The sequence below is a fragment of the Neospora caninum genome, chromosome Ia, assembly GCF_000208865.1.
Source record: "Neospora caninum Liverpool complete genome, chromosome Ia".
Classification (NCBI taxonomy): domain Eukaryota; phylum Apicomplexa; class Conoidasida; order Eucoccidiorida; family Sarcocystidae; genus Neospora; species Neospora caninum.
The window spans coordinates 1,257,812-1,275,717 of NC_018385.1; the positions used below are offsets into that span (position 1 = coordinate 1,257,812).

Genomic DNA, 17,906 nt, shown 5'->3' on the forward strand with positions numbered 1-17,906 from the left:
GCGACAGATGAGAAACGACGAGGGTTTTTGCGGCGCGAGAAAGAGCGCAAATCTGCAAGTGAGAAAAGCCTGACACAGGAGCGAACGAAACAGTGAACCCCTCCGCAGTGCAGGGAAGACAACAGATGGCGGCGCTCCTTTTCCCTTGGTTTTGTCCACGTCGCCTTCTCTCGACAGCAGAGGGACCCCCCTACATTTTCTCCGCTCGCTCTGTGCGCATGCGGCGACTCTGCGCGAGAGACGTCGCGTTCTGTGGGCCGCCACGGAATGCTCGCGCGCGCGAGGCTGCCAATGAGGCTTTGTCGGGCAAAAGGCGAGCTTTAGAGGCAAAGAGGAAACCCGTGTTTTGCCTGGCAACACGTTGCCGGACTGGTGGCCGGAGCGCCTCGTGGAAGGTCCGAAGGAACGCCTGAACAGAGGCAGTCTCTGAAGACTCCCGTCGGCCGCTCTCTCTGTCCCGCAGCTGAACGGCGCTCCAGCAGGCCACCCCCAAACGAAAAATGAGACAAGACACACTTGAAAAAGCGTCTTGCTTCGGCCACGGAAAGCACCACGGCTTCTTCGCTAGCTTGGTATCTCGCTCCGCAATCGGCGTGTGTGTCACTCCGTTTCTACAACAGGATGTTTTGTGGAAGATGTGCAGCTAGAGCGCGGTTCACCGAGTCGCTCGTCCGCAGACGGCCACCAGCACTGGGGACGCAGTCTCTGACATCAGCGCAGACCGTCGAAAAAAGAAATTCTTGTGGTGTGTGTCGCTAGAGAGGAATTTGCGCGTTCAGGGCGGCTGCGGATTCAGGTGTCGATACACCGGAAAGAGTCGAGTCGGCGCGCGGAGCCACGCGAGCGAGCGTTCCGGCCCACAAAAAGCGAGATACAGGATCGCGCTTGCAGAGACTTTGCTTCTTTTCCTGCGCTGCATGCGCGCTCCCTCCAGCCGTTTCGCTCTGCAAAGAACGCGCCGACGGCGGCGACGCACAAGACAGAAATCGACACACAGACCTCGACACATGCGACGGTTCCGTTCAGTTTTCGAGGATAAAGTTCGAGGCCATCTGGATCAGGAAGGCCGCGAGTTCGGTCCCTTCGCCCGACGCTTTTGGTCCCAAAGCCCTAACAGTTCGATTCTGTCTGAGTATGTGGCCTTACCTCAGCAACTCTGGGCTTCCTGTTCCTCGGCTTTGTTTTTTCAATCGGTGAGACCGCTCTCAACGGCCTGCACGCTCTGGAATGCGTCGGCGCACCGGCGGCGACGTCGACGTCGACGGTGCTCCGGGAATAACGACTGCTGTTTCCCGCGCTTCCGTTTTCGGGCTGTGTATCCGGCAACAGAGCTTGTTCTTGTTGGATAAGTCGCCTTGTTTTTTCCTCGCTGTCTACGCATCTGTCGTCTTGGCGGCCCAAGGAGCGGGGCCAGACCAACACGATTCCAGACACGGGGCGCACCTCTCTGTGCCGCGCTCGCGAGGGCGGCACGCGTCGGCACGCACTTTCTGAGGCCAGGTGAACTTTTCGTCTCGGCAGGAGAGCCTGTCTTGACCGCAAAAGGTTCCTCCGTCGACCGTCTCGCCTCTCCTCCCTGTGCACGCTTTTCGTGGGAGCGACTCCTCTGCTGTTCCACTCCCTCAACCCCGCCCCGTTTCTGGCGTTGGGGGCTGCGCGTACACTCAACAATCTCCCTTCGGCCGTCTGTCCTTCCTCTCGAACCGATACTTTTCGGTTTTCAAGCAAAGGCTCCGTCGCGTTGATCCTCTCAGTCAGCGGGCCCAGAGTGCGGCTGCTGGCAGAAGGCGAGACTGGGGGACAGGGTTTCGAGATCCGAGTGTTTTCTTCGGCGTCCGAGAGTAACGGGACGGTGCTCAAGGGGAAACGAAGGTCTAATACCGCCGTGTCTCTCTCCCGCTCGCGCCTACCTTTCCCTCCTTTTCCCACTGCTGGCCACGCGTCCAAAGTTGTTTCTTCGCTCGAAGTCGCTCCACAATGTCGTCCACGTCTTCCTCGCCGCCCACAGCGTCGATGGGTAGTCCTTCGGCGTCTTCGGTGCCGCCGAAAAGAGAACACCCGCAGGAAAACTCCCTCGGAGAAACTCTCGGAGCTGCGAAGCAACGCACGGCTGCGCCGCCCCCCTCGTCTGCCGCCGCTGTCTCTGCTCCTCAGACGAAGCAGTTGCGGCGGACGTGTCCGTACTTGGGAACCATCAAGAGACACCTTCTGGACTTTGACTTCGAGAAAGTCTGCTGTATCTGTCTCTCTAATCAACATGTCTACGCATGTCTCGTCTGTGCGCGCTACTTCCAAGGTAAACCTCATCTGTTGACGCCCCGACAAACCGCCGCTCGCGAGGGTCGGGAAGTTCCGAGACATCTCCGTCGCTCCACGCACGCAAGCGTATCCCTCCCCGCACATGAACTAAGGAACACACACACACACACACACGCGTATCCATGTGTGTACTGAAAAGCGTGCATGTTATGCGCACTTGCACATCGATCGTGGGATACAGATATATATATATATATATATATGTATGTATATGGGGAACTATGTGTATATATGTGTATACTTGTGTATGGGCATCCTTTGGGTATTTGCACATGCGTGCATGTGCTATAAGCATTTGCACAGAAGCATCGTCAGAGAGAGCGACTTGAGAGACAGGTGCTTGTTTGCCCCTGAAGGCGGGGAGGCTTGGCGAGCGGGGAGAGGGGACGAGAGGAGAGACGGGAACGCCTGCACAGTGTGTTCATCTCGCGGCTGCCGTTCGGTCTGTTTCGTCTGCGCAGGTCGAGGCAAGAACACATATGCCTATATGCATGCGCTCCAGGAACAGCACTATGTGTACCTCAATCTGAAGGACTGCCGGGTGTACTGTCTTCCGGAGAACTACGAAGTGAAGGATGCGTCTCTGGACGACATCATTGTAAGTGGCGTCGCGTCTCCTCGTTTGCCCTCGACTTTTTGTCTTTCTTCTTCCTCTCTTCCGTTCTCACTTTTGGTTCCCTTGTTCGCTCGATTATCCCCTTTCCGTTTCTGTTGATTTCTTCGGCTTCTTTTCCACCCTTCTTTTCGTTCCCACCGCGAGAATTCGCGCAGCGAGCGCTCCTGCGAGTCTCCGTTGAGTGCATGCACAGCCGGCCTGTGTTCCCGTCAGGCGCCGGAGCGTACAGACGAGGCCTCTCTCTTCTGTGTCTTTGAAGGCGAGTTTACGCACGCGGCGGGGGACACGGGCTGCTCTCCTGCCTCTGTTTATCGTGTACGTACAGTACAATCTCCACCCGACCTACAGCACCGAGGATGTTGCGCAGTTGTCGACGAGGATCATCTACGGAAAGGCCCTGGACGGCGCAGATTATATCCCCGGATGCGTCGGTCTGAACAACCTGAAACGTACAGACTTTTGCAACGCCATCATTCAAGTAGGAACTCCACCGGGTTTCGTTCCTCTTTTGCCTGGCCTTTCCTCGCGCCTTTTCTTTGCCTGTCTGGCGCCTCTTCTCTGTTTTTCCACTGCTCCGCGCACTTGCTTCCCTGCCTCCCTTTTCCCTGCGTGTCTTCACTGCGCCGTTCGTCGGTTCATCGGTTGCGTTTTTACCTCGCTTCGTGCTTCGTGCACTCTCCTCTCCTGGCCTTCTCTCTCCTGGCCTTCTCTCTCGTGGCCGTCTCTCTCCTGGCCGTCTCTCTCCTGGCCGTCTCCTCTGTCGCTGTCTCTGCCCCGTCATTTCGCTTTCAATGCCCCGAGAGTCCTCGGCTCTCTCTTCGCTCCTTTTACGCAGTCCCTTTGCGCGGTCATCCCACTCCGGAACTGGTTGTTGCTCCTCGATCTCTCTCACGTCCAAAACTACGACCCGGTGCTCCAGACGCTCGGCGAGTTGATGCGCAAGATTTTCAACGCGCGCAACTTCAAAGGCATTGTCTCGCCTCACGAGTTCCTACAGGTGCGAGCCGTCCCCCGCGCGAAGTCTTCACAGCGGCGAGCAGGAGACCCCCTCCAGCGTTCACACGCCAGCAGACCGCGACAGACCGCGCTGCGCAGAAGAAGCTAGGTGTCCAGCTCGGTCTTGCCTTGCCCTCACTTTCTCCCACGAGAAGCCGCAGGCGCAAGCAGCGTCGAGGGTGTACCTACACCCGAGTCGGTGGGAGCGGCGGCCGAATAAGCAAGTCGGCGGCAGTCGAGGAGTCAGAACCAGCGGGGACTCCGTGCACCTGTGCGTTGTTTCTGCTGCGCTCCCCGGTGTCGCGTGTCAGGCTGTGGGCGTCGCCAGCAAGAAGAAATTTCGGATTGGAGAGCAGGCGGACCCGCTTCAGTTCTTCTGCTGGCTGATGGCTCGCGTCCATCAGTCAGCCAAGCACAAGAAAGTCAACTGTACGTCCTCGCGAAGACAGCTCCTCGGAGCCGCTGCACACCACCCGCACCGCCGACGCCTTCCTACCGTGCTCTCTCTCTCTCTTCCGCCCTGCCTGCGATTGCTTGAGTCCTCTTGCAGGATCTTTCGCCGTCCTTGTACAAACTGCGTAGCTGCGTACCCATGCATGTGCATGTCTGTTCGGGCAGCTAGCCGCACACATATATATATATATATATATATACATATATGTATGTGCGTGTGAGTCTGTAGTTTGATGGTGCCTTTCTTTTCGTTAGTGGCTGCTGATGTCCGCCTCTTTCTCCGTGCTGAAATCAAGAGAGTCGTGTAGTCGTCTAGCCGTGCGCGACCTACCGGCATATATACCTCTCGATTTATCTAGACATGAATAGCTATACTTGGAGATAGACCTTTATGCACGTCACTGTGCGAGCCCTCTGTTGTTCCGGTTCCCCGAGTTTCTTCCTGCACGGTTGTCTCTGTGAATCGCGGCGTGTAGGTCTTTTCTCTGTTTCGCTCGTTCTCTCTCTCTCCCTTGTGACGAACGGGTTTGACGGGGGCGTAGACTCCTCTCGCTCGGCCTCTCGGTCTCCAGCTGCTGAGCGTGCGTCGTAGTTCTTCTCGCTCTCCTTCGTTTTTCTCTGCAGCGAATGTCGTAAACGACTGCTTCCAAGGGGAAGTGGAAGTTCGAACGACAACCGCGGAGGGCGAGGCGACGGGGCAGCCGCCTTCGGTTTCGCGGATACCCTTCCTGTAAGCAAATCCTGGCTGTCCACGACTCGTGGAGTCTCCTTATCCCTGCAGCAGCCGTTCTTGGCCGACCGCTGACATGTCTGTGTTGATACCTGGACATCCGATAGATATGTGTATCTATCTGTTTGGCATCGCTGTCGACTGTTTAGCGTGATATATCTGTGTGTATCCACCGGTGCATGCTGCTCTTCTTGTGTTGTTTTTCCGACGACACGCCGAGTGTTTTTGCCTTCGCCTGGTTGGAGACCCGGGCGAGGACAGGCCTCTTGCGAAGCAGCGGTCTTCTCTGTGCACAGCGCGCGAGTCGGGAGACCCGGGCGGGGGAGCACTGCGCATCGCACAACCGCCGACATGTCTGCCTGCGATATTTCTCTGCAGATTCCTCACTCTCGACCTACCCCAAGCTCCTATCTTCAAGGACTCTCTGGACAGGAATATGATTCCGCACGTAAGTCTCCGTACACACAGGTCGTGTTCGCGAACGGGTAAAAGCCAGAGACTGACCGCTTCCTTTGCGGGCTTCTTTCTTCCTCCAGGTACTGCATGCATCCAAGTAAAACGTAATTCTGTGTAGGCGTCAGTCTGTGAGCGCGTTAAGGTTTGCTTATGCTCACTTGTGGGTGTCCATATGAGGGAGTCGTTCATCACGCGTTTTCACCACATTCGCTCCTTCGCTGCTCGGCCTGTGGTTTCTTCGTTCTCCGATTGGCTCTGGCCTCGAACCGACGGATGGCCTTTGATCGCCAAGAGGCCGTCAACAACGCGGATACGCGTTTTCCCGCCTCTCCGCGGCGTGTTTCGCCGGCGTCGCATGCAGTTTTCGCGCCGAAACCTGCGGCTCGCCTTTCCCTCTCTCTCGCATGTCTCAGATCCCGATTTTCGATCTCCTTCAGAAGTTCAATGGAGAGCAAATTCAGGTGAGGTTGCGGGCAAAAACTCCCACGAGGTGTGCCCAGTGGACCGGGACGCGCAGGCCTTTCCTGTCTCTCTCACAGTTTTTTTTTTGCATGCGGCCGTCTCCTCTCTGCCTGCGGCTCATGGATGCCGGGTCTTCCACGAGACACAGCGAATCAGTATGAACCCAAACAGACCTTTATAGCGTACGTGAACACGCATGCAGGTATAGCAGACGCGTGCATGCACACACGGCGGGGTTGGGGGGGCTGGGCAATGTGCACTGGGACGGCAGTGTGCTGTGGTGTCCGTGCTTGGCTCTTCGACAGGAGACGACTCCAGGAACGCTGAAGCGGTACAGTTTGTGGCGGCTACCCAAGTACCTCGTGCTGCATGTGAAACGGTTCTCCAAGAACAACTTCTACGTCGAGAAGAATCCGACAATTGTCACCTTCCCCGTCAAGCACTTGGATCTCCGAGACTGTAAGTGGTTCAACTCACGCGTCGCAGAACCTCCAGTCTGCATGCAAAGAGACGGACGGAACGCCGCGAAAGACGACGCCACGCATCCAGCGCAGGGCTGTCGCTGCAGGAGACGAGGCGCTCTCGAGCGGAACCTGCGGCGCACCGGGCATGCAGTTGTGCGGCTCCAGGCTTCCGACCTCGCTAGCTACGGAGGCGGAAAGAGAAGCGCGAGAGGCTCATACAGATACACGACGAGGGGCGTTTGCGCGCGCATGTGGGCGCTCCGCGGGTTGAAGCATCTCCAGCTCGCCTCGTGTTTCGACGTATCTCCTCTGCCAGAGAATGCGGAAATCTATTCTCGCTCTCTCGTTCCCCTGCATGCAGACGTACACGAGGATGCGCCAATGGAGCTCAACCCGGTGACAAAGTACGACCTCGTCGCCAACATCTGCCACCAAGGAAAACCCCACGACGGCCAGTACAAGGTCCACGTCTTGCATGCGGTAGGCACTTCTCTCCACGTATTCACTTTTATAGTTGCAGTCACATACACGTTCAAGAACATATACATCTCTTTCGTCTTCGTTTTTCCTGGTCCATGTATATCTACGTTTTGCACAGTCACGTGTTAACAAGTCGAGACTATGGGGAGCGTTTAACTGGCGATGCAAGAGGTTCCTGCTTTCCAGAAGGGGAGAGCGCGATGTCGAGGGCGGACAGCGAGCGGCGTCAACGCCTGTCGATACGCCGAAGATTGGCGTGTTGTGCCATGTGTGAATGCGGCAACTGCCTCGACGCGGACGCTGCCTGCAGACGGTTGAGGGTAGCGGGGTGTGATCTTCTCAGTGGCAATGCATGCACGAGAGTGCATATATATATATATATATATATATATATATATATATATGGGTGAGGCGCTACATATGAGTGCATAGGCTTATGGAGATGTTCTGCGGGTGTCCGGACAGCTCTCGTACGCGTATATGCAGTCTCTCTATTCGTAGATCTGTGGTTTCTTAGAGTAGATAAAGGAAGCTGTGCTTATTTAAAGGCACGTAGAGAGGATTTGCCCATCTGCCTTCTCTTCGCGTTAAGTAGCGGTGCCAGCAGCGAAACGTGAGCAAGGAGACTCAAAAGTCTAGCTGGGAGGAATGACGCACATGTGAAAATGAGCAACGTGCGCCGAAGTGTAACTTGGCTGACGGTTGCGTGTTGGTGATGTGTATGTACAGCCGACGAACGAGTGGTTCGAAATCGAAGACCTTCGTGTGACGCAGGTTCTGCCTCAGTTCGTGGCGCTCTCCGGTAAGGGACGTTCTGTCCAGCTGCAGCTGTTGTGTGCTTCTCCCGAGCAATCCAGAAAGCAAGCTTTTCCTAGGTCTGGTGGATCCTCCAGTCAGCCAGACAGTTCTGCAGTGACGTTCACCTCGATCGCTCCCGCTTCTCCTTGTCCGTATTTACCATGTTCCTCCCTGCGTATATGCGTAAATATGTATACATATATGCGTTTGTATTTACCTACTGTACAGATATTGATATACGGTTTGTGTACGGCTGCTTACGCGTATACTTTTTGTTTTCGATTCTGCTCGACGGAAAAGAGACGGTCGGAGCGAGAAGCGTTCCTGGTCCCTTCTGGGTTTGTGTCGATAAGTTGTTCTGAAAAAGGCGCGTCGAAGTTCGAGGCGTGCATGCTCCCAAAGGCACGATCACGGCGATCCCTCGATTGCAGGTTGTGGGCACAGCCCGCAAGGGCGATTTTCCTTTCCTTCCTGGAGCCGCCTCTGTTAGAATCCTATGCGCCGAGGGTGCGGCGGTGGCAAAGAACAGTGGCAGGCATTGTGCCTTTTTTCGCGTCTGTTTGCCTGCCGCAAAACTTTTCAGAGTCGTACGTGCAAGTTTACCAGCGTCAAGATGTCGCGCCGGACGGCTCTATTGATCAGGCTGCAGTCGAGGCAGCCCTTCAGGAACTGCAGAAAAAAGAGGCGAAGAGTGCCATGGTGGACGACGACGAAGACATCTTCGCGGCGGATTCAGAGAATGAAGAGGAGGAAGGGTCTGAGACGGAAGGAACAAAGGAGGAAATAGAGACCAAGGAGGAACCCAGCAACTGAAACGCAGGCAGGGGGTGGGGTGAGGGACTGTCGTTTTTGCATGCACCTGTCTGGAACATTTTTTGCTAGACTCGGACGTGCTGAACATCGCTGCCAGGTCACGCTGAATCGTGTGACGGACTCTTTGGCGTCTCACGTTTGCATTAGAATAGCACAATATACATCAGGGGACGCTCAAGTCGATTTCCCGGGTGATTCACGCGATGCAGCTTTCAGCGTCTTGGCACTGTCCAGTCTTTATGCCAGTGCCGTATCCCCCGCAAAACTCGCAGAATCACACGTCTCTGGCGGCGAAGCATGCTCCTCGGTTCTCTGAAACGAACGTGCGAGGCAGCACAGTCACTCTGCGCGGTTCCGACGGAACGTGGAAGCACGCGGCTGGCGGGAAGCAAAGAAGCGAGAGCTGCCTCGTGGGCGCTCTCCCGCCGGGCATTCAAGAAGAAGTGACGAGAAGTGCTGTGCAGTTGTCTCCCTAGCCGACAGCAGTGAACTCAGAGTGCACGCCTGGTGGGCGTGGCTGCACACGAGCGGATGTCTCCGGCGTGCGGAGAACAAAATCACAGCATGCTGTGGAGTGTATGCGGCAAAAATATATAGCCGAGTATCAGCTTAGACGCACAGATGGCCATAATTAATCCTTGTACGGTTTGTACCTATTTTGACTCCTTAGTTTAAGTTAAGAAGTCCTTTGTTTACCGCTTGTACCGTTACATTCAGGAGCATACCGTTCTATTCGATCATCTTATGTGTTCACATTGGTGTAACTCAAATCGAGTAAGAGACATTGTAGTACCCAGGGTACTGAATATGACTCCAGTTATGAGATACAGACAACCAAGTGCCTTATGATTGCTGGGCACAGTGTACGTACATCGCAATGTGGAAGGAGAAGCCGCGGCCGTCCAGAAGCTAGGCGCTGTAAATGAGAGGCGTCCGCTGCAGCCATGCTTGCATGAAGGTTGGATCCTCGTTCTGGCTGACATTGGTTTACCAAGCCGCTTCGACGCGGAATAGTGATCATCACTCTCACGTCGCCCGATCGTGATCAAGAGCGCCCTGGAATGTGAATAGAGGGCAAAGATGTGGAGCCGAGAAGTTATTTCTACGGTAGCATGCTCGCGTGAACGAGAAGCCGCGAGTTCGGTTCGTTGTGAACTTGTGCGTGGAGGCGAATCTCTGCATGGCTCCAGTTTCTCCATATTTCGAAACGGCATGAGCAAATGCAACGACAGTGTCAACGAATGAGCGTTCCGTGTGTCACGCGCTGACTGTCCGTGAGCTGTCAGAGCGGCTCAGTTTCCTTGTTTTTCGCGTCCCGACGGCACCGACTCAAAATGCAGGCGTCGTTTTGGTAGATCCGTGCCATTGTCTTGTGAGCGTTACTCTTTGAGCCAGAAAGATTCATGAGACGTTTCGAATAGCTTTTTTGGTGGCGACGCTTGTAGTGAGCGCCCAGGGCCGAGGTAATCGACCCACCCGGCGTTCCACCGTACGCCTCTTGCCCGTCACCGTGGCGATAGGGTTTTCCTTCCCCTTGACTATTCAAGCATGCTTCTCCTGCTCAGCACGCGCTGTATACTGGCGTGCACCGACGCCCAGTTCTGGCCCTGGATCGATACCGAACGACTTTGAAGCACCGTCGCTGGGTCCACACACACGGCCGGGGACCGACGCTTGGCAACACAACAGCCTCAATAGCTGCGCGTTTGTCCGTCGACGCGCGAACCAGAGTGACCGAGAAAGCATGTCTGCACACGCGTCGTGGCAGGACGTTGCATTTCCCCAGAAAGAGTCAGTCTGTTCAACGCAGAGGGGCGATTGTGAGTCTCGCTGCCCCAGGCGGTAGGGAGTGAGGGAAGGTGTGCACGCCAGGTGTGGAGATGCTCCGTGTTTTGCTATTCTGTATTCTCCTCCGTGACTGCACTGGAAAGACCGGAGCAACGGCGGTGTTCTTTGGTAGTCTCCTTCCTGGTGTTCGTCCGTATGGAACGCCTTTGGTCTCTCGATCTATTTTAACAATAATCGATTGGGTGTGGTGAACTAGAGAAGCATTACTAGATGTATATACACTTCGCATCACGATTCTAGATCGGTTACAGAATATCAAACCCGACACTGACTGAGTTAAATCATACAGGGTTGAAAACTGCGGGTTACTTTCGCTTCCCAAACGGGCCAGTCTGCCGATTCGTTAGCGAAAATACGGAAGCAGAAGGTTCCTTGTATACTGCTGTGTATCTATTTCGCTGGGAGTGTGCAAAGGCGGTGGTCGTTGAACGCTGATAGGAACGCTGTCTGTCGCATGCAATCGACGCAGGCAGTCTGGATTGCTCTTTGGTACTCTTTTCTTTGTAAACAGCAATGGGTTTCTTCTCTTTCACCTCGTTGCATCTTGCGTCGCATATGCGCACGTCTCTCTCGTGGCGGGCACAGAGGCCGCCGGCAAGATTGGTTTCCGCGGTCTCGATTCCCCAAACACCCTGCTGTGGCTTGGCGCGCTCTCTGTTTCCGTTCTCCCTAGTCACCAAAGGCAGAAACCCGCCAAGTTGGCCGCTCTTGCTTTCGCAAATGGAGTGCTGAAGCCTTTTTTTGTTTTCTTGGTTCCTCCGCTCCAAGCCCGACTGCTGACTAGCGCCTTTTCTCTCGTGGGAGCTCTCCGCACATCGCTTGTCGCCGCCGTTTTCGGGACCAGTTCTCGCTTTCGCTCCTGATTCCTTCCGTATGTTCGAGTCCTCTCCGCGACAGCCAGATCCATGAGACTCGATGCCTTCCACGTGTATCGCCTCGTTCGGTAAAATGCCATGCTGTGGGACTTTCAGGGGCGGACAGGCGGCTGAACAAGGCTTGTCGTGTTTCGGGCACATCCAGTGGCAAAAGACTCCAGGGAAATAGAACTTGTGTGCTTGCCTTCCGATCCGGTCTCGGAGAATCTTCCCGCCGATCCACCCCGTCTGTCGCCTCGCCTCTGTTTTTGCCGTTCAAAAACCAAGACTCTGGAACACACACGACAGCCGACCGAGCGTTTGTAGAATTGAAGTTACTTCTTCGTAGCCCAAATGGTCTTTCAACCCCTCGCCTTGAACCTTTGTGTGCTGAAGCGTTCTCCGCGTTTCGTGTGTTTGACGCCGACCGCCCCCCTTGCAGGAAAGGACAGGATCGTCTGTGCCGGCGTTTCTGTCTAACGCGAGCACACACGCCCTAGCACCGCGGGTAGGGAAAACCAGGGATACGTTCACGCGGCAAAATCTTTTTGCGATGACCTTTTCCTGACTTGACTTGCCGGAAGCCTCGCTGTTCTCGGCGTCGCTGCGCCCGGCCTTGTCTCGCCTCTCGTTTCGCGTCGTTCCTTGGTCCGTTGCGCACCTCAGAGGCTACCCCTTCTTCCACTGCTTCCTCGCGCTCTTTTCAAAGGTTGAAACAGGATATCTCCAAGTCTGCAGTGTCGTTCTCGCCGCCAGCGCCGTCGCTTTGTCTCGCCGATTTCTGGCTGATGCCGAGGAACGGGAGAACCGTCGTGCGTGCACCAGGAGAGATTGGCTACGGCTGCACATGCAGTCGGTCTCTTCCCGGGCTGGGATCGAAATGCAGGAGACGAGGCGCGCGGCAGGCGAACCACTTACGGTGTCGGAATCCATTCTCTGAGAGGAAAGTCGCAAAACACAGTGTTGCCCCCAACAATTTTGCAGCATGTCTGTAGACCTGTTTCCTCTCGGGGAGGCTGCGCTGCCGTCAGGCCAAATGCGAGGTGCGTCCAAAAGAACCTCCGGAGATCTCTGTACACATCCTCAACTCTCTCCCTATATATATATATATATATCTATATATTTGTACGACGGTGTAACCGTAAAGGGCTAGATGTCTAATGTAGGGCTCTCTCTCTCTTTGTGGCGGCTGCTGGGGTCTGTGTGTATCCGTTTCTCCAGTCACTCTCTTTTACCGTCTGCCTATCTGAGTGCCCACCGTGTATCTCGCGATACCTTTTGAATCGGTACATCTCTCGACTTTACCTAGTCGGTATCCAGCTGTTTGCCTATTCAAACATCTCTGTTTCTCCCTGTCGGGTGGCTGTCAGTTCCCGGTATTCCTCATGTATGTCCGTACGCCCACACGCATATATACGCCCGCATACAAATGCGCATTCACCTACAAATGCGCATTCACCTACAAAGACGCATACAGATATATATATATATATATCTGCATATCTGTATATGTGTATATCTGAATGTGAACGCGTTTATTCGGATTGTGCATGCATGCATAATGTGTTCACTACCTTTCCCTTGTTTTCGTCTTTGTAGATTTGCGCCGGTTGGAGACGTCGATACGCCATACGCTTCACAGCTTGGAGCGCGAGCAGAGACACTTTCGAGGTCAGGCAGAAAAACTTCCGGGTTGTTATTCACCCCCTGATTGAGTTAACCGGGAGCGGCTTTCTGATAGGCCGTTTCGGCGCGTCCGTGGCCTCGTCGCTTTGACAGGGCCAACGTGCAGCCGCCTTTCCTTACTGCCTTTCGTCTGCAACCGCAACTTTTCCTCTCGTTTGGATCGTCCAGGGCGCAGTCGAGTGATTCGTTTTCGGCGCCGAGGAGACAGATCGAGCAGACACTGCCTTTCTCCCCACAGAGAGAAGAGGGAAAGGACACCCCATCACCGTCGCGTGGCCTTCTTGCGTGTCGGCGCGAGACGCGCGTCACGCCGCAAAAACGTCACCCCTGCACACACGAGACTCGGCCCGTTTTTCCGGCTTTTCATCCCAGTCTCGTCTGTGCTCGCCTTGATCGAGTTTTCTCTGCTTCTGTGCCTGCATGCAGTCGTCGTCTTCGTCGCCTTGTCGTCCTCCTTCTACTTCGCATGGAGCCCCGCTGTTCGAGCTTTCTCGTACCTGCGAGACGTAAGTCCTCGCCATCAGCGCATCGCGAGAGAGCGGGCGTGCGCGAGAATGCGAATGAAACGGAAAGGTGCCTTCGCCTCTCTGTTCCGAAGAAGCTGAAGACGCACACGACCCGCAAGGGGGCGTCTTCCGTCGCGCTTTTCAGATTCTCGATCCGATTCGTCGAGAGACGGGGCTCCCGTTTCTGGAGCTCGGTTACTGACGTCTCCTCTCGCTCCTCACTTGCCGATAAATGCGATCGGTGCTTCTGCACGCGCGAATCTCGAGATTTCTCTTTCCGTGTGGGGTTGTGTACACGCGCTTCACTTTTTGCAGACAGATGCAGACGCAGCTGCTTTCTGAATGTAGACCTTCATAGTTCACGACAGAGATAATCAGCCAAGCAGAGACGCGAGAGCGGCAACTGGATTCGACTCCTAGACAGAAGGTACCCGTGGAGACGACTGAGACGCAAGAGACCAAGCAGCTCTGTGGCATTAGGCCACGCGGGAACATGCCGATTGAGGGATGAAGGAGAGATTGTCAGCAGATCTAAGATTCGGCGCTTTTCCAACGCACTTGTGTCCCTGCTCAGCTGGATCTCGTCGCTGCCGCCTGCGAGGTCTTCCCTGTCCTCCTCGGCGTCGCCTGCATCTTCCTCCTCCTGCGACAACGCGCCTGCTACGAGAAGATTCACGAGCGCCGCATGTGAGGAGACAGGAAGGAGAGAGACACATCAAGGACTTTCCGCTGAAGCTGGCATCAGTTCTCTGCGCTGTGGCTTCACCTCAGAGATCTCGCATACATGCACCTATCAGACGAACCGGGTTTCACGTGAAGACTGCAGACCTGTCATACACACCAATATACATATATATTGTCATATATACATATATATATATATATCTGTATATTTATATCTGTATATTTATATCTGTGTATTTATATGTTTTCGTCAGTGTAGATCTCTATACTGTATATATTTATGCGTAGAGGAGCACATGCCTTTGCTTGTAGACGTGTATATATCTAGGTAGAGGGAAAGCGCCGGGGTGAAGCGTCTCTCCTGTGCCCAGACGGCGTCAGGTGCCTTTCGTTTCACGTGGGCCCCCACGGGCGCTGCGCGGCCTTGTAAGGATCTCTCAGCTTTGCTGTTTTCTGAGTATTGTCCTTCTCTGTCTTTCCAGCTACCTCCAACGGCTGAACACGTCGCTTCGGCAGCTCCACCTCTTCTTTGACTACCCGTGAGTTTGCTGGCGCTTCTTGCGAAGTGTGTGGTTTTTCGACGCGCATGCAATTGGAGTTGACGAGCGAGAGGCACTGGCGACTTTCGTCTGTGCGCAGCACACACTGAGGGCACATCATCGGTGAAGCCATACGCGTGATTAGCTTCGTTTCCTTCCGTTTACACGAGGAGCTCGCAGTGAGCTTTTCTCGTCGCGCGACGCTTGCAACTGGCGTGGTGTTTCCCTCGAAGAGAAGGGAACGTAGCGGAGACTCACCGCGCGACCGGCGTTTTTTCTGGACATTGTGCCGTGAGTCACTGGGTGAGGTTGATTGCTTCTGTCCCTTCTGTCTAGGTCGCGTTCGCTTTGGATATATCAGCAGCCTGTCGGGCCGAAGACGTGCGGCATCTCTCGCGCGTCGTCGATGTCGTAGAGCGCTCCTTGACGCCTTTCCGCTTGGCCAGTAGAGATGCCCTTGTGGAGGAAGCGCGTGCGCGGGAGCGGCGGACGCAGGCGGCACCCCCAGAGGGACAGCACGGCCGTCTCAGCGGTCCAAGGCTTGACACGCGAAAGCCTCCGGCCCCCCAAAAACCTGTGTGCGTTTTCATTTGTTTGCCTGGTGGAAGTGTGTTCAAAGCGGGGAGGCGGCTTTTAGCGGCAGGCAAGCTGCGTTTTGTCTGAGTTTCGCATGTTTCGATTTTCTTTTCGCGGGAAGCCCCAACGACTGCGACCGGCGCGGACGCTCTCCTCGGGGATTCTGCGCCCCGCGTGAACGCCCTTGGCGGCTTTTGGGCAGGTTTCCTGCGGCGTGTCGCCGCGGTCTCCAGTTTGGCGCCGGCGAAACTCGCGCGCCGCCCGCCATTCGTATCCTCTTGGAGAAAGAGAGAGCCTGTCTTTTTTTGAATTTCCTCTCGCAGTCAGTGCGCTGTTCCTGTTTTGCCGTTCTGAGAACGTCAGTGTGAAGCGCTCTAGGCGCCTTGTCAAAACGTGAGGCGCGTTTTGAATGCCTTTTTTCACGGCCTCGCTGCAAGGAACTTCCCTGGGGCCTTTCGTGCGGAACGCACATGGAACCAGAGACGGCGAGAAACTACCGCGCGCTTCTCCGGCTTCTCTGCTCGACGGCAGTCTGCCGCTGCGAGTTCCCTGTCCGCTCAAGAAAGCCCAAGAAGGCAGGACGATACCCTGCGTTTTTATCTCAAGCTTTAGAAAAACTCTGGTTTTTTCACCTGTAACTGGCCCGTGTGAAGGGAAGTGAAGAGAACAGCTGAAAAGGATCCCGGAAAGGGATAGCTGAAAAGGATCGCCGCGGGATGCCGCAAGGCGAACCCGAAAAACGTTGCATTTTTGTCCGTATGGTCTTTTGTCGAGAATCTTTAAAAACGCGTTTAGCTGACATCGCCACTGGCTGATGCTCTAGATCTGTCCTACACTTGCCCTAAAGCGCCCGCAGGCCGTGCCGCGTTCCCGTGACATTATGTCTGTAGGTTGCGTCTTTGTGGAAGGCATCCCAGATCGACAATAAGTCTTTGGTCAACTATTTTGACCGAATTGGGCGTCGACGTGGAAGACAAGGCTGCTTCAGAAAGCTTGCAGGGGCGTGCGCCGACACGGCGTCGGTTTTTTTTTTTTGTCCAGTGCCGACAGCAGTCGCGAGACCGGCGCTCAGTTCCCTGTCCCGCATTCTAACACGGGATTTTTAGGTAGATGCAAACTACCTTTTTCTGGCGAGACTAGTTACTACGAGTTGCACTTCTTAGATATACCTTGAGCGTCTAATTTCCCGGATCCGAGCTCATGGCAGTGACGCGTCCACGCGAAGCGTCGCCTGCAGTGAAACAAGGAAGACGCAACGCCGCAAACAGGACAAACAGTCCCTAGCGAGTACTCGGGTGTTAATTCCTGGAGAAAACCCGACATAGCCACGAAACCGTCGGCGTAGTTCTATTTAACGAAAGACCGCGTGAACAAGTAGAACGAGAGAACCCGTTTTGCTTTTGTCCGTTCACGCAAGCGGGACATAGAAGAGAAGGCTCCAAGAAACGTCGCGCCTTCAGAAACACCTTTTGAACTGTGGAAGCGATATCGCACGACGCTGGGAGATGCGCAGTACTGGCGAAAACTCCGGTTTCCCCGGCAGCCGAGGAGCGCATCGAGGCTGGTTACGGTTGCAAGGGCCTTTTCGGCTCCACGAGGTGAATCTATCCTTTTCTGGCCGTTTTTTTGACGAAGCATGGGCTCTCTGTGTGGATACCCGTGGATCTATCTAGATGCGCAAGTGCAGCGCCGTAGAAGTCGCTGAGTGTGAAGCTTACTGGAACACGATGCCGCTCAGCGGTCCACGCGATCTTGCTGAACCTAGGCCTTGCGGCTGACGGCGTTTTACCACGCCGAGAGAAGTAACTCGCACACGACGTTCAGGATCTACACAACGACCAAAGCTCACAGCACGCAGCCGGAAGTGCTGAAGGAACGAGATGCACCAGCACATCGCCTCGGCAGTGGATGCGTTGCTTAAGCTCTCTGCTAGGCCGGTCACGTCTCTCAAAAAGGTGGGAGCTCTCAGTAGGGAAAAAGGCCAGAGGGAGATCCGACGACTGGGTTTTCGAAGCGTTTTCAGCAGTGACGTTGGTGATCTCCAAAACGTCGAGCAGCGGAAAAAACGTTTCCGTTTCTCCAGATTGACGCTCTTTCGCGGTGACCGTCGCCGTTCAACACCGTGCACTCGGAGTCTTTTCCTCTTCCTTCTCTTGAAGCCTCTTCGCAGAAGGCGAAGAAACGCGAGATGTGCGAAACGCAAAAGCGACGCTGGAGCTGCAGAGCGAGTCGCCACGGCAACGGAGTGCGCCCGCCGGCCTCTGCGCAGGCAGAAGAGTATCGACACCGCCCAGATGCGCATGCATTTTTTTCCGTGCATGCATGCTCGGTCCGCGGCCCCCACACAGGCGAAGGAAACAACGGAAAGAGAAAAAGGCTGGGCAACCGATTTGGACCTCCAGCGAAAAGATTGAAAAACACGCTGGAGACAAACAGGACAGGACTGAAAGACGCAGCAAGAATAGCGGGACGCGACGAGCTTCGCCGCATGCATGCGTCTTTTTTAGAGTCAACGAAAAGAGCCAGACGCGCGAAAAGCCTCGTCTAACACGAGAAACTTCTTCTCTGCTTTGATTTCTGTGCTCTTTCAACCTCAAATCCGTCGCCCTAGGCAGCGTACAGAGAG

General features: G+C 55.0%; 2 protein-coding genes across 2 annotated transcripts; both read left to right on the forward strand.

The window, feature by feature from the left end:
- Nucleotides 1–1,977: 1,977 nt before the first annotated feature.
- NCLIV_001380 (ubiquitin carboxyl-terminal hydrolase, related) lies at nt 1,978–8,587 on the forward strand (the record flags this gene model as incomplete). The annotated part of the gene is made up of 12 exons (XM_003879634.1): nt 1,978–2,296; nt 2,781–2,917; nt 3,261–3,413; nt 3,771–3,932; nt 4,243–4,360; nt 5,009–5,114; nt 5,493–5,562; nt 5,984–6,031; nt 6,338–6,491; nt 6,858–6,976; nt 7,706–7,778; nt 8,358–8,587. 12 exons carry the CDS (start codon nt 1,978–1,980, stop codon nt 8,585–8,587), a joined length of 1,689 nt encoding a protein of 562 aa, XP_003879683.1.
- A 3,738-nt stretch (nt 8,588–12,325) lies between these two features.
- NCLIV_001390 (conserved putative aminotransferase class V domain-containing protein) lies at nt 12,326–15,153 on the forward strand (the record flags this gene model as incomplete). Its single annotated transcript, XM_003879635.1, has 5 exons — nt 12,326–12,332; nt 12,889–12,935; nt 13,402–13,481; nt 14,056–14,168; nt 15,041–15,153. The coding sequence occupies 5 exons, from the start codon at nt 12,326–12,328 to the stop codon at nt 15,151–15,153; spliced, it is 360 nt and encodes a 119-aa protein (XP_003879684.1).
- Between the last annotated feature and the right edge of the window lie 2,753 nt (nt 15,154–17,906).